This window comes from Protopterus annectens, chromosome 14.part0, assembly GCF_019279795.1.
Source record: "Protopterus annectens isolate FY-2018-M chromosome 14.part0, PAN1.0, whole genome shotgun sequence".
In the NCBI taxonomy this organism is placed as follows: Eukaryota; Metazoa; Chordata; order Ceratodontiformes; family Protopteridae; genus Protopterus; species Protopterus annectens.
The window spans coordinates 319613261-319627116 of NC_056748.1; the positions used below are offsets into that span (position 1 = coordinate 319613261).

General features: G+C 44.5%; 1 protein-coding gene across 11 annotated transcripts in view; it reads right to left on the bottom strand.

Moving 5' to 3' along the window:
• Positions 1–13856, bottom strand: part of PLEKHA1 (pleckstrin homology domain containing A1) — a 2820639-nt gene that overhangs the window by 717969 nt on the left and 2088814 nt on the right. For all 11 annotated transcript variants that reach the window (XM_044056044.1, XM_044056048.1, XM_044056047.1 and 8 more), the window contains one exon: positions 1656–1753. In XM_044056044.1, coding sequence (XP_043911979.1) covers positions 1656–1753 — 98 coding nt within the window. The remainder of the gene's footprint in view (positions 1–1655; positions 1754–13856) is intronic.

Genomic DNA, 13856 nt, shown 5'->3' on the forward strand with positions numbered 1-13856 from the left:
AATTAATCAATTAACATTTTTTTCAAAAGTTAAAGCCATATGAAACATCACTTTAACATTAAATTCACAGTTTATAACAAATATCTTAATACACATCATATATAAACTATTTATCTTTTTACATTTCTAAATTCATTCCTTTTGGATACAAAGTATTAAAATGAATAATAAAATTTGATTCCATATTTAATAATCTTTTTTGAAAATTGTGATCTGCCCCCCCCCCCCCCCTACACCATGAGGTTTAGCTAAAACACTAAATATCACATTTTCGTTTTTGGGTATACAATTCAGTCAGAATGTGGCTGTAAAATTTTGAAATTAAATTTTAAATGCTAAAAAGGGCATCAGGAAAAAAGTGTGGTAATTTTGTCAGAAGATAAAACAAAATATGCAAGTATCAATATGCAACAGCTAGCAACTATGTAAAACTGCAGCAGTTAGCACTACTGCCTCATAGCACTTCAGTTTTTTGGTACAGTTCCCAGCTGTAGTCTCTTCTGTGTGACGTCTGCATATTACCTTGTGCCTGTTTGGGTTTTCACTGGGTTTATAGGTTAGCACTAGGCTATCTGCCCTTGTGGGCTATTTTAAGCCAAGCCAAATTTTCCAACCCAAAAGGTAAGAAACTCTGTACCTTGTGTCTTGTGAGATAAGCATCTTGACCATTCTGCCAAACTCCCAAATGAGTCTGCAGTTTCCTTCCACATCCATGGTTCATAGTTATATACTATGACACCAACCATTAAGGCCTTTATAACTCTAGCGGAGCAATCCAACTCAATTATGTCCCAATATATCATGGGCGTTTATTCAGAGGGGGTTAGTTAGAAAGTTTCTAGAAGTTATGTGTGGGAGGCATACGTTAGTTTGGGCATTACTTTCTACCTCTGTCTACCAGAGACATGAGGCCAAACACAGCGTGGATTTCCGACTTCCCATCTATTGGTCAAGGTTATGCTTAAATAGGGTTAAGGATGAACTCTACTTCACATGAACTGGCAACCTGTTCCACAGCATGGGATCCTCTGCGACACATATCTGTCTTGCCAATGTCTTATTTATGTCTCAAGCAAAATTTAAATCTTTCGTTCTATTGGTTCTGATAATGTTCATTTTGCGGATGTGCAAAAGTTCCATCAGAGCTGAATTTAAAGACGCCTTGCATGCAACGCAAAGATTGTCCCTCACTAACCTCTGAGAGAGAGAGTATAGAGATATGGATAAATAGATGTAAGGTAGGAGAACTGACAATCCTGTAAACTGCCTGTAGGTGTTTGTGTACTTCCTGGGATGGACTGGTGTCATGTCTAAGAATGGGTGTCTACTTTGGAGCACACTGTTTTCTGGGAAAAACCATAGCAATCCTGAATAGGTTAAATCAAACAATGAAATTGTGTGGTCCAGATGTCGTCTCTATAGGGCGAATTTCATAATAGGAACATCTGGGTTCAAAACATACTCATCATAATGTGTATTTTCTATATTCTTCTGTTGCATGAGCATGACAAACATGTTAACACATTAATGCAATAAGAAAATTTCTGAAATGGCAGAATAATATGGTACTGTGACCACCAGTCTTCATTCATAAAACAAGAGTGTCCATACCACAATCACACAAAAGAAAGGTGACTGCAATTAAGAATACTTACAGTAATTTTTATAGCCTTGTTTAACTCATTTACCCAATCAACCAGGTCCTGTTGATCATTTGCTTGCAAGAAATATTTTCTCATTGCCGCATTCACAACTGTTGAAAGAAAAAAAAAAACACGTGTAGTTTCTGTTTTAGAGACATTAATGACATTTTTCAATTGCAGTGAAGTAAAAAGTACAGTTGTGTACACTTACCAGAAATGTAGATGTTCGAGTGTATTAACTGTTGTGGTCAACACCTGTGGGTTTATCCCTGCTGTGGTAGCCCTCGGCCGGCCCGAATACCAAAGTCAACGTTTTTCTGCGTCGGCTGCTGTCACTTGTTGACTGACTTCAGGGCATCAGTGCTAAAAAGCAAGGCAGCAACCGCCATTACATCAGTTTTCTTGCCCTAACCAGTCAGAAGCCCAAGGAAATATGGTAAAGTGGTCTTGGTGGCTAAAAGCCACCATAATAAGCTAATGTCTCCCTAAGGAAAGAGGATATAAAGGGGAAGGAGGGGGTAAACCAGGACTGCAACAGTGAATACACTTGAACATCTACATTTATGTTAAGTGTACACAACTGTACTATGTTCCTCATGTTTCACTGTTGCAGTCATTACCTGTGGGTGGATTCACAAAGCTGAGGAGAGGGGTGGAAGGATTAATAAGAGACCTAGGCATGGGTAAGCATGCTTTACAGAACTGCAGAGGCAAACCCTGCCCTAGCCTTAGAGAAATGAGGTAGGTGGTAATGCTTTGTAAATGTATGGACAGAAGTCCAGGTGGCAGCATCCAAGATGTCCCTGGTGGGAACTCCTCTGAAGAACACCATGGAAGTGGAGGCTGCCCTAGTGGAATGGGTACGAATGGACTTAGGGGGTGGTTTCCTATGTAATATGTAGCAGAAATGGATACAGTGTGATATCCATTTCGAAATGGTTTGCTTGGAAATGGGCTTCTCCTCTGCCCCTGGGGCAAAGCTGACAAAAAGTTGGTCTGTTTTCCTGAAGGGTTTAGTACGATCCACGTAGTATCTGAGCTGTCTGTGCACATCTAGTGAGTGCAGAATTATTTCCCCCTTGTTTTAAGGGTTAGGGAAGAAGGTGGGGGCATAAAGGTTAGTCCTCAAGGAGACCCTGTCTGTATGGAAAATGATGAAGGGCTCAATGGCCATCAGTGCCTGAAGTTCTGAAACCCTTCTGGGTGAGGTGATAGCTAGAAGGAAAGCAGTCTTCCAAGAGAGGTATTTCAGTTTTGCTGAAGCAGCAGATTCGAAGGGTGGTAAGGTTAGTTTTTCCAACACATAATTCAGGTCCAGGGCTGGTGCGGGTGACCTTATGGGAGGTCTTACATTAGAAGCCTCTCTGAGGAATTGTTTAATCAAAGGATGTGAGAACAGGGGCTAGTCTGTATCAAAATGAGCTGAAATGGCTGAGGTGTGGATTTTAATAGAAGAGAAGGAGAGGCCACTATTAAGCAACTCCACTAGATAGTCCAGGATAAGAGGGATGGAAAGTTGTGAGGAACTCTCCCATCTGCCCTGGCTCCAGGAGCAGAATCTTTTCCATTTCCCTGCTTAAGATTTTCTGGTGCTGGGCCTTCTGGCCTCTGTGATAATGGCTAGGACCTGTTTGCTTAACAGAGGCCCCATGTTTGGTTTTAGTGTATTAGCCATGCTGACAGTTTGAGAATCTGCAAGTCTGGGTGCAGCATTCTACCCCCCATCTGAGTCAAGAGGTCTGCGATCAGGGGAAGCAGCCTAGGATGCTGTGATGTCAGGCTGTGCAGTAAGGGGTACCAATGCTGTCTAAGCCAATCTGGAGCAATGAGGATGACCTTTGGTCTCTCCTCCCTTTTCTTGATCAGTACCTTGGGAATAAGAGGCAGAGGAGGGAATGTGTATACAAAGAGGGAGTTCCAGGGGAAGGTCAAGGCATCCACCTTCTATGCTAGGTGGTGATACTCCCTGGTACAGACTTTTTTAGCTGGTAGTTGAGGTGCAAAGCAAAGAGATTCACCTCTGGAGTTCCCCACTCCTGAGTGACTTGCAAAAAGATTTTTCTATGGAGCTGCCATTCATGGGGGTCCAGTAAGTTTCTGCTTAATTGGTCTGCCAGGGTGTTGTTGATCCCTGGTAGGTGTTGGGCTATTAGGTGTAATCCCATGAAGGAGGCTGTCAGCCAGCGGTTCATGGCTAGCCTGCACAGAGGGGGTAAGACTGAGTCTCTCCCTGTCTGCTGATGTACCACATTATGGTGGTGTTGTCTGTTTTGATAAGGAGAACCTTCACTCCTTGAATTGTGTTGTGCACCTGGTTAGCTAGTGAAAATTGAACTGTAAAATACATACTATAAAATAATAAAAAGTACAGTTTTGTACCTACCATAAATGTAGATGTCCGATAGGAATGCATCTGCAGTCCTTACAAATGGGTTGTCCTGTCGTCAGGCAGCCCTTCGGTCGGCCGGATTCCAAAGTCTGGGTCTGGCCTCGGCTGGTGTCGCACTTCACCCGACGTCATAGCTGCAGTTATTCGGGTATAAAGGCATCAGCTGACACCATTTTCCTCAGTGTTTCTTGCCCCAGATGCCAGGTGCCCTCTTGGAAGGCTAAATTTGGATAAATGCCAATGATTCCAAATAGTAGAGAGCAAACACAAAAAATAAGCATGTATGTACATATATACAAACAAATACACCATAATAGATCCCCCCCAAGCTAGCTGAAGGCTGGCAAATACCCTAGGAGTACCTCAGAGGGGAAGGTGGGTGGGTAATCCTGACTGCAGATGCATTCCTATCGGACATCTACATTTATGGTAGGTACAAAACTGTACTATGTCCTTCAAGGATGCATCTGCAGTCCTTACAAATGGGTAGAATCCCATAGCTAAACAAGGGGAGGAGGAAAGAGTAGAGATTATGGTGTAGCTAGGATCCCTTGCAAAACAGCAGTGGCAAAACCTGCTCGGGATCTAGAGTATAAAGGTAAATTGTAATGCTTGGCAAATGTATGCACAGAGGTCCAAGTAGCAGCCTCTATAATGTCCTTGGTAGCCACTCCTCGTAAGAAAGCTGTGGTAGTGGCTGTAGCCCTTGTGGAGTGAGGCCTGATGTTCTCTGGAGTTTTCTTTCCATGGTAGGAGTAACAAAATCTAATGCAATTTCCTATCCATTTGGAGATTGTCTGTTTTGAAATTGGTTTTCCTTCCTTTCCTGTGGCATATGCTACCAGAAGCTGGTCAGTTTTTCTACTGGACTTAGTCCTGTCCAGGTAGTAGCGTAACTGTCTGTGTACATCCAAGGTATGCAAAAGTCTTTCTCCCCTGTTCTGTGGGTTTGGGAAGAATGTAGGTAGGTGGATAGCCTGATTTAATGACACTCTGGATACCACCTTAGGCATAAATGTAGGATTTGTTCTCATGGACACTCTATCTTGATGGAAGATCAGGAAGGGTTGCACTGCCATTAATGCCTGTAGTTCAGAGACCCTTCTTGCTGAAGTTATTGCCAGCAGGAAAGCAGTCTTCCAGGATAAGTATTGTAATTCTGCTGCTGCTGCTGGCTCGAAAGGAGGAAGTGTCAATTTTTCTAGCACAAAGTTCAAGTCCCATGCTGGCAATGGTGGTTTCCTGGGAGGTTTTACATTTTTAATTCCTCTCAGAAACTGTCTGAGCAGGGGATGAGAGAAGACAGGAGGATCCAAGCTGTATTGTGCTGAAATAGCTGATGCATGTATCTTGATGGAAGAATAGGACAGGCCTGTGTGGAAGAGCTCTGCCAAGTACTCCAGGATGTTGGCCATGTTTACCAGAGTCACATCTTCTCCTTTGCAGTACTCCAAATGAGATAACTTACCATTTTGCTGCATAATTCTTTCTTGTTGAAGGTCTGCGAGCCTCCAGGATTATGTCTTTAACCCTTTGGGATAAATTTGGGTTAATTGCTGTTAAGTAATGTTCCAGGCAGTTAGCTGCAGAGTTTTCAGGTTTGGATGCAGGATGTTGTAGTTGTTCTGTGTTAACAGTAATGGGATCAGGGGTAGTGTCCATATTTGTTCCCGAGACATGCTCCTCAGCAATGGGTACCAATGTTGTCTTGGCCAGTCTGGAGCTATTAGAATGATCCTTGGACGGTCCTCTTTGATCTTCAGAAGCACCTTGTGCATCAAAGGAAGTGGTGGAAATGCGTATGCTGTCAGGTTTTTCCAACTGAAAGATAGGGAGTCCACCTTCCAAGCAAGTGGGTGGTACGTCCTTGTGCAGAATTTCTTTAGCTGGTGATTGAATGGGGATGCAAACAAGTCTATTTGTGGTAATCCCCATTCCCTTGTGATGGCTTTGAAGATGACCGGATGAAGCATCCATTCGTGGGCATCTGTGGTTGTTCGGCTTAATATGTCTGCTAGAATGTTTTCTTTTCCCGGTACAAAAATTGCTTGTAACTGAATGTTGTAGCTCAGGGCCACATCCCATAGGTCCAGTGCCAGCCGGCATAGAGGATATGAATGGGTGCCTCCCTGTTTGTTGATGTACCACATAACTGTGGTGTTGTCTGTCCTTATCATCAACTGACCTTCTTGGAGAAATGGTCTGAATGTCTGGATTGCCAATTTTACTGCCAGCATTTCCTTTAGATTTATGTGTAGGCGCAACTGGTCTTGAGTCCATAAGCCTTGTATTCACTTGCCCTGCATGTGTGCCCCCCAACCGAGGTCTGAGGCATCTGTCGTGATGGTTTGGCTTGGTTGGCTGTTGCAGAAGGGCAATCCTGTGTTTGATTGACAGGCCTGAGCCCACCATAGGAACTCTTGTTTCAGGCATGGGATTATTGGGATTTTGGTTTCTAGGCTGTGCTTGTGTTGGGACCACAAGTTCCTTAGGTACCACTGTAGCTTTCTCATATGTAGTCTGGCATGAGGGACCAGAATTATGCAGGATGCCATGAAGCCTAGAGCTTGCAGTACTTTCCTTGCAGTTAGGTGGTTCTGCTTTGTTAATGCCAAGAAGTAGAGAGGTAGTTGCTCTTTCTTTTCTGCAGTTAGGAATGCCATTTGTTTTGATGTGTCCAGCTCTGCACCCAGAAAGGTTATTCTTTGGGATGGAATCAGCCTTGACTTTTTTATATTGACTGTATATCCCAAGGCTTGCAGCAGGTAAATGACTCTTTGTAAGTCCTCTGCTAGCTTGCTTTTGTTGTCCGCTTGTATCAGGCAGTCGTCCAGGTAGGGATAAATTTGGATTCCCTGAAGTCTGCAATAAGCAATTACTGATGCCAGGCATTTCGTGAACACTCTGGGCGCAGTAGATAAGCCAAAGGGCAATGCTGAAAATTGATAATGCTCTGATCCTGCAAGAAATCTGTGGTATCTTCTGCAAATTGGTCTTATGGGGACGTGCAGGTATGCCTCCTTGAGATCTAGAGTTACCAGCCAAGACTCCTTGCCCAGCATGGGAAGAAGCTGCTGTAGGGTCAGCATTTTGAATTTTTGAACAATAAGGAATGTGTTTAAAGCGGACAGGTCTAGAATGGGTCTCCATTTGTTTTCTTTTCTTGGTACCAGGAAGAGTCTGGAGTAAAATCCCTTTCCTTGCTCCATTGGTGGTACCTTTTCCACAGCTCTCATTCTTAATAGCTGAGATATTTGTTTTACAGCTTCTGTCCTTTGAGTAGGTGGTAGGTTTGGCATTCCTCTCTTCCCTGGTAGAGTATGGAAATGGAACCTGTAACCTTGGTCTATAGTTTGCAAAATCCATTTTCCCCTTGTGATGCAATGCCAGTTTTTTGAGAATAAAGTTAGTTTTCCGCCTAAGGGTGCTTCTAGTTGTTCCCTGGTAGGCGGTGCCACTGTCAAGTCACTGTGAGTTGTTGTAGTGGTGGTGGCTGCGTCCGTGCCTCGCTGGTTGTTACCTTGCCATTGGCGTCCCCTGTAGGCACCCCTGGATTGGTTTCTGCCTCTTGAACGCCTATTCCTGCCTCTCTGAGCCTTAGAGGAGTCCGGAAAGGACCAATTCTTGGAGGGCCAGTTCCTGCTAAACCTTGGAGGTTGAACCTGTAAGAAATCTTTCACCGTTTGTACAGATTTCGCCTTCTCTTCCATCTTTTTAGCACCTGCTGAGCAGGGGAACCAAATAAATTGACCTTGTCCATGGGTGCATCCAAAAGCTTTGATTTGACATGGTCTGGTAATGCCTGTTCTTTCAACCATGCCTGTCTCCTGATAACTGTGCCAGTCATGGCTGATCTAAAGGAAGCCTCCAGTGCATCATAGCCACATTTTAAAGAATGGTTACTAACCTGCTGTATGTTATGTACCATTTCCTGAACATATTTTTTATCTAAAGATTCTTCAGAGGAAAGCTTTTAGTTAACTGGTCAAGCATAAACTCTTGATATTGAATCATATGAAATTGGCAGTTCAAAGCCCTAGCTGACAAGGTAGCAGAAGTGTAAACTTTTACCCCATCTCTAAGGACCTGGATTCCCTTTCAGAGGGGAGGGGGTTTTTAGTAGAAGTAGCAGCTACAGCTTTAGGACCCTGGGCGATGGTCTCTGGATCTGCAAAAGGAGCCTTGTATAAATGGTGATGAGTGTCCGGGACCCTGTAGAACCTATCGGGCTTAGCAGGAGCCGGAGGTAATGAATCAGGAGCAGTGCAAGCATCATTAAATGCATCATCTACAACAGAAAGAACTGGAGGTATAGCTAAAGGCCTATGCTGTGGCAAATGTAGAAAGGTTCTAAGCCTTTTTCTGGAGTCTGAGAAATCTTGGCCCTGCCACTGAAATTGTTCCCTCATAGCATGCAAGGTTTCCCCAAAGGAAAATTCCTCAGGTGGAGAGGCTGAAGGAATGGACTCTTCAGCATCAGAGTCTTCGTAAGGAGAATAAGAAGCCTCAGGAAGGTCTGTATGTTCTGATTCATCAGAGGAACCATCACTGGATACTGGTTCAGGGGGCTCTGCTCTAGGTCTCTTTTCTGGAGGTGGGAGAGAGGCCCTGTCTGGATGAGGCTGGGATCCACGAATTAAAGAAATTAGATCCTCAGCCAAAGATAGCATATGAGAGCTAGTGCTGGGCCTGTGTGAGGGGGGTTTGGCAGGCACAGATTTTGAAGCTTTGGCTGCCTTAGCCCTGGCAAAGGCCTTAATAGACATGGCTGCAGGAGGCCTAGCAGCTCCACGTGCAGGGGTTGAAATATCCAGGGCAATTGTGTCTGATAATTCCTGAGAAACCGCAACAGAAGGCTGGATTTCAGAAGCAGATTCTACCAGGTTAGAGGAGGCCTCGGTAGGAGGCAGGGTTTCGCCTGGAGAAAGAACCGCTTGCTCGGTTTCGGCCGAAACCGAGACACTCGCGGTTTGCTTAATCGCGGTTTCGGCCGAGACCGCGGACCGCGAGTGTCGGTCCTTTTCTTTTCGTTTTTTGGAAATTTGCGTTGTCGGAGGATCCGACGGCATAATGTAGGCAAAATCAGAGCCAAAAATTTGTTCAGCAAACTCCGACCGACGTCTAAGCATCCGTCGGTTAAAAGAAGCGCAGGCTAGACAAGCTGCTACGTCGTGGTCTGGGCCTAAGCAATGTATACAGTAGGAGTGGAAATCTTTATGAGGTATTTGTTTCCCACAAGATAAACAGTTATTCACTTTCTCTGACATCGGCTGAGGCAAGAAAGAGTCCCCAACGGGGTACTTAGCTTTTTAGAAGTCTTCGAAGTAGTATTCGGTAGTAGTAATCTCTGGATCTGACCGACCGGCACTTGCGAACAGCTTCTGCTTCGGGCACCACGCGGCAAGAAAGACTGAGGAAAATGGCGTCAGCTGATGCCTTTATACCCGAATAACTGCACCTATGACGGGTGAAGTGCGACACCAGCCGAGGCCAGACCCAGACTTTGGAATCCGACCGAAGGGCTGCCTGACGACAGGACAACCCATTTGTAAGGACTGCAGATGCATCCTTGAAGGACATCAGAAAATAGAAGGTAGTCAACAAATTTAGAAGATTGATATAATAGTTAAGGTGTTTACCTTACAAGCATAAGGTGCGGAGTTTGATTCTTCCATGGGACAATTGGTTAGGCTTAAAATGATCCACAAGGGTAGTTAGCCTAGTACTAATCTAACTTATAAGGAAACTAAAGAAACGAGATGGCTTAAAACGGGTTTATTACAAAAAAAACCGTATACAAGCACTTTCACCTGCCCAATCAAGGCTTTTTCAAGTCTACACTACAGTGTGCCTGGACCGTTCATTTCTTTAGTATACTGTTTTCTTGGTAAATGGTTCCTACTATTTTTTAATCTATAAGGATGTCAGAGCCTTTTGTACTGTTATCATTCCCTTCTGGTTGATGTGTAAGGGAAGGTGCTGGGCATCCCAAAGACCTTGAATGCCAGTGCCTACTAGGTGAGTGTCCCAAGCAATGTTTGAGGCGTCGGTGGTGATGGTCTGCCTGGTAGTGCAGAGGATGAAGGGAAGACCCTTGTTCTTGGCAGAGGTCCCTGGCCACCAGAGAAACTCTGCCCTTATACAGGGGATCAGAGGGAGAGAGGTCTCTAGAGGCTGAGTGCACTGACACCAAAGGTTCTTTAGATACCACTGAAATTTCTCATGTGAAGCCTGGCCAGAGGAATTAGAAGAATGCAAGATGTCATGCACCCCAAGGCTTGCAGGAACTTCCTCGCTGTGAGGTGACTTCTGGAAGCCAGCTGGGTAAGGTATAGAGGCAGAAAGCTCTGCTTTTCTGGAGATAGGAAGGCCATTTGGGATGCTGTGTCCAGCAGTGCTCCCAAGAAAATGATCCTCGTGGAGAGTGTTTGCTTTGATTTCTTTTCGTTGATGGTGAAACCTAAGAAAGTTAGGAGGGTTTTGACAAAGAGGAGGTCATGGAGCAGCTTTTCTTTGTACTCTGCCTGAATGAGGCAGTCGTCCAGATAAGGGTAAATCTGTATATTTCTCTGTCTGCAAAATGCTATGGCCGGGCCTAAGCATTTGGTGAATACCTTGGAAGCAGTAGATAAGCCAAAGGGTAGCACAGAGAACTGAAACTGTTGTGAGCCTGCTCTGAAGCACAGGAATTTCCTGCAGGATTCCCTTATGGGGATGTGAGGCAGGCATCTTTTAGGTCTGGAGTCAGTAACCAGGCATTTTTTTCATCAGCAGAGGCAGCAGCTGCTGCAAAGTTAGCATTTTGAATTTGGGGACCACCAGGGAGGTGTTCAGAATGGAAAGATCCAGGATGAGGTGCCAAGTGCCCTCTTTTCTGGGAAGAAGGAATAGTCCGGAATAAAAGCCTCTGTGGGAACAGGTTCTACTGCCTCCTGGGATATGACAGTTTGGACTTGTTTCAATGCCTCTGTCCACTGATTTGGAGGTAAGTCTGGGTACCCTCTTGGAATTAGGAGTTCATTGGAAGAGAATTTGTATTCCTGAAAAATGATCTTTAAGATCCATTAGTCCTTTGTTACAGAAAGCCAATTTTCTTTGCAGAGGGAGAGCCTTCCTCCTAGCTTTTGGTGAGTGAAAGGAGGGCAGAGGGGGGAAGAGGGAGTCATTGAGAGTTTTTTTCCATAGAAGGATGGCTTAGAACTCCCTGCCTTTAGGGCAGACGTGGTCCACTATTTGGTTCATAAGGGCCTGGGTGGTCTCTGTCCCTGCGGGGCTTACCTTGCCCCTGTCTGCTAGGTACAGGAAAGGACCAGTGCTTAGAGGGAAAATTCCCACTGAACCTAGGAGTTTGAACCTGAAAGAAATCTTTTACTGTTTGCATAGATTTCGCTTTGTCTTCCATCTTTTTAAGTACCTCTTCTGCTTTTACTCCAAACAAGCGATCCTTATCCAAGGGTGCATCAATTTAGACTTGACATGATCAGGGAGAGGCTGTTCCTTCAACCATGCATGTCTCCTAATGGCAAATCCTGACACTGCTACCCTGCTAGAGGCTTCTTGGGCGTCATATCCACAGTGCAAAGAGTGTTTGGCCACTTGACAAGTAGAGTGCAATAAATTTGCTATCTCTTTCGAATTGCACAGCCAGGAAAGGTAGAAATCTTTTGCTTTAATAGTTCCAAAGTGTGTTGTTGATATTTTAACATATGGAACTGAGAGTTGAGTGCTCTGATAGCTAAGGTTGCAGTGGTGTATACTTTTTTACCCCATCTGTCCACACCTCTGGAATCTTTGTCAGAAGGAATAGGATTCTTAGCAGAACTAGCCTTAGTTCCTTTAGGTCCCTGTGTAATGACCTCCGGGTCTGCAGCAGGATTTCTGTACAGGTATTTGTGAGAATCTGGTACTCTGCAATATCTGTCAGATTTACTGGGAGCAGGTGGAAGGGCGTCAAGGGCTAAGCTGGATTTGTGGAAAACATCATCCACCACTTCGAAGATAGGGGGGAGTGGCCAGGGAGTCTGTCCTGGGGCAGATCTAGAAACTCTCTTAGTCTTTTCTTAGACTGAGGGAAGTCCTGAGATTAAGTGGAAATGTTCCCTGAGGGTGTGAAGGGTTTCCCCAAAGGAAAGGTCTTCTGGTGGGGAGGCAGAAGGAATGCATTTCTCTGCATTTGAATCACCATAAGCAGTCAGAGGTTTTGTTCCTCTTCAAAATCTGAATAATCAGATTCCTCAGAATCCTGCTCTGTCATTATTTCAGGAGAAGGGTGTCTTTTCCTTGTAGAAGGTGTGGCCTGACTATCCCTGATAAGGGAGATAAGATCCTCCACCATCTTAAACATTTGGCCTTGGGGTGGTGGAGCAGGAGTAAGATGGTAGCTAGAGGTAGATTTTCCAAGCATGGCTTGGCTTTCTAGGCCTAAGAGTATCCATGAGTCTGAGAGAAATGGTAGTCGGATGAGAAGACGTTTTTTTTTTGTCTAGAATCGGTAGTGTGAAACAGCTCCACGGAAAACGGTACCTGCATCGCGGCTCCAGACCGAACAGAGGCAGAGACAACTAAAGGCTCGGAAGACTAAGAAGATTTCTGCAGCATACCAGACTCCGAAAGGGTCTCGGTAGAGGCCTGCGTAGATATCGTACCAGGCATCAAGGGCTGCGAAAGTGCCTCACTGAATTCCGGAGAACTGATGACCTGCTTAGCGGTAAGGCTTAGCCTTGTGTGGTCTTTCTCTCTTTATCTCTACATTTTTTCAGAATGTCTACGGATTGCTGGCTGATGGACGTCATTTCGGAATGTGAAGAAGGAAGACGAAAATACCTGTCTACAATAAGAGCACTACGACGAATGGTTCTTGTGTTAAAGAAGGCACAGAACTGGCAACGAGGGACGTCATGGTCTGGGCCTAAACAAGTGACGCAGTATGAACGGAAGTCTTGGTGTGGAATCTGCTTTCCACAGGCGAGACAATTGTTAACTTTTTCAGACGTCGGTTAATGCAAGAAAAAAGGATCCCCAATGGGGTACTTAGCTTTAGACGTTTTCAGCTGTAATTCGAGCTCTGGTAGCGACCAACCAGCACACTTGCAAACTTCTTCTGCTACAGGCTCCATAGCAAGAAAGACTGATGTATTGGCATTGGCTGCCTTGCTTTATAGCACTGATGCCATGACATCAGTCAACAAGCGACAGCAGCCGACTCTCTGGTATTCGCCAACCAGGGGCTACCACAGCAGGGATAACCCACAAGTGATGACTGCAACAGTGAAACGCGAGGAACATCGGCCTTAAGAAATCACTTCCCATCCTGAACTGATCTAAACATGTCAATAGCATAGCAGCAACAGCAGCATGCCTGGCAATTCTACATCATAAAATGCATTGTCTTTGTACCTCTGACTTGTCTAATGTTACAAATTATACAAGGCAAGAGGGTCTATATTAAATTCTCGAAAGCCGGCAATGTCGAATTTGTCACTGTCGACACGAGAATAGCGAAACTGCAGAACATCAAACAGGTAAATGGAAATCTCCGTTTAGTTTTTTTGTTGTTGTTTTTATTTTTTCCTGAACATTCAATGTTTTAACAGTTCAATCACTAAAGGTCGACCTTTAGTGATTCGAACTGTTAAATATTCGATGTTCTAATATAGACCCAGGCAAGATACTTTCAGCATTACATTCACATTTCCCTCTTAAGTTAGGTTAACACATTTTCAAAAGGCTAATGAGATGGGCTTTATTTTCCTTAGTCTTAACTAATTATCATCTCAAAAAGTGATAAATGATTACTGTATATACAAGAGATACAAAGAAAGTAC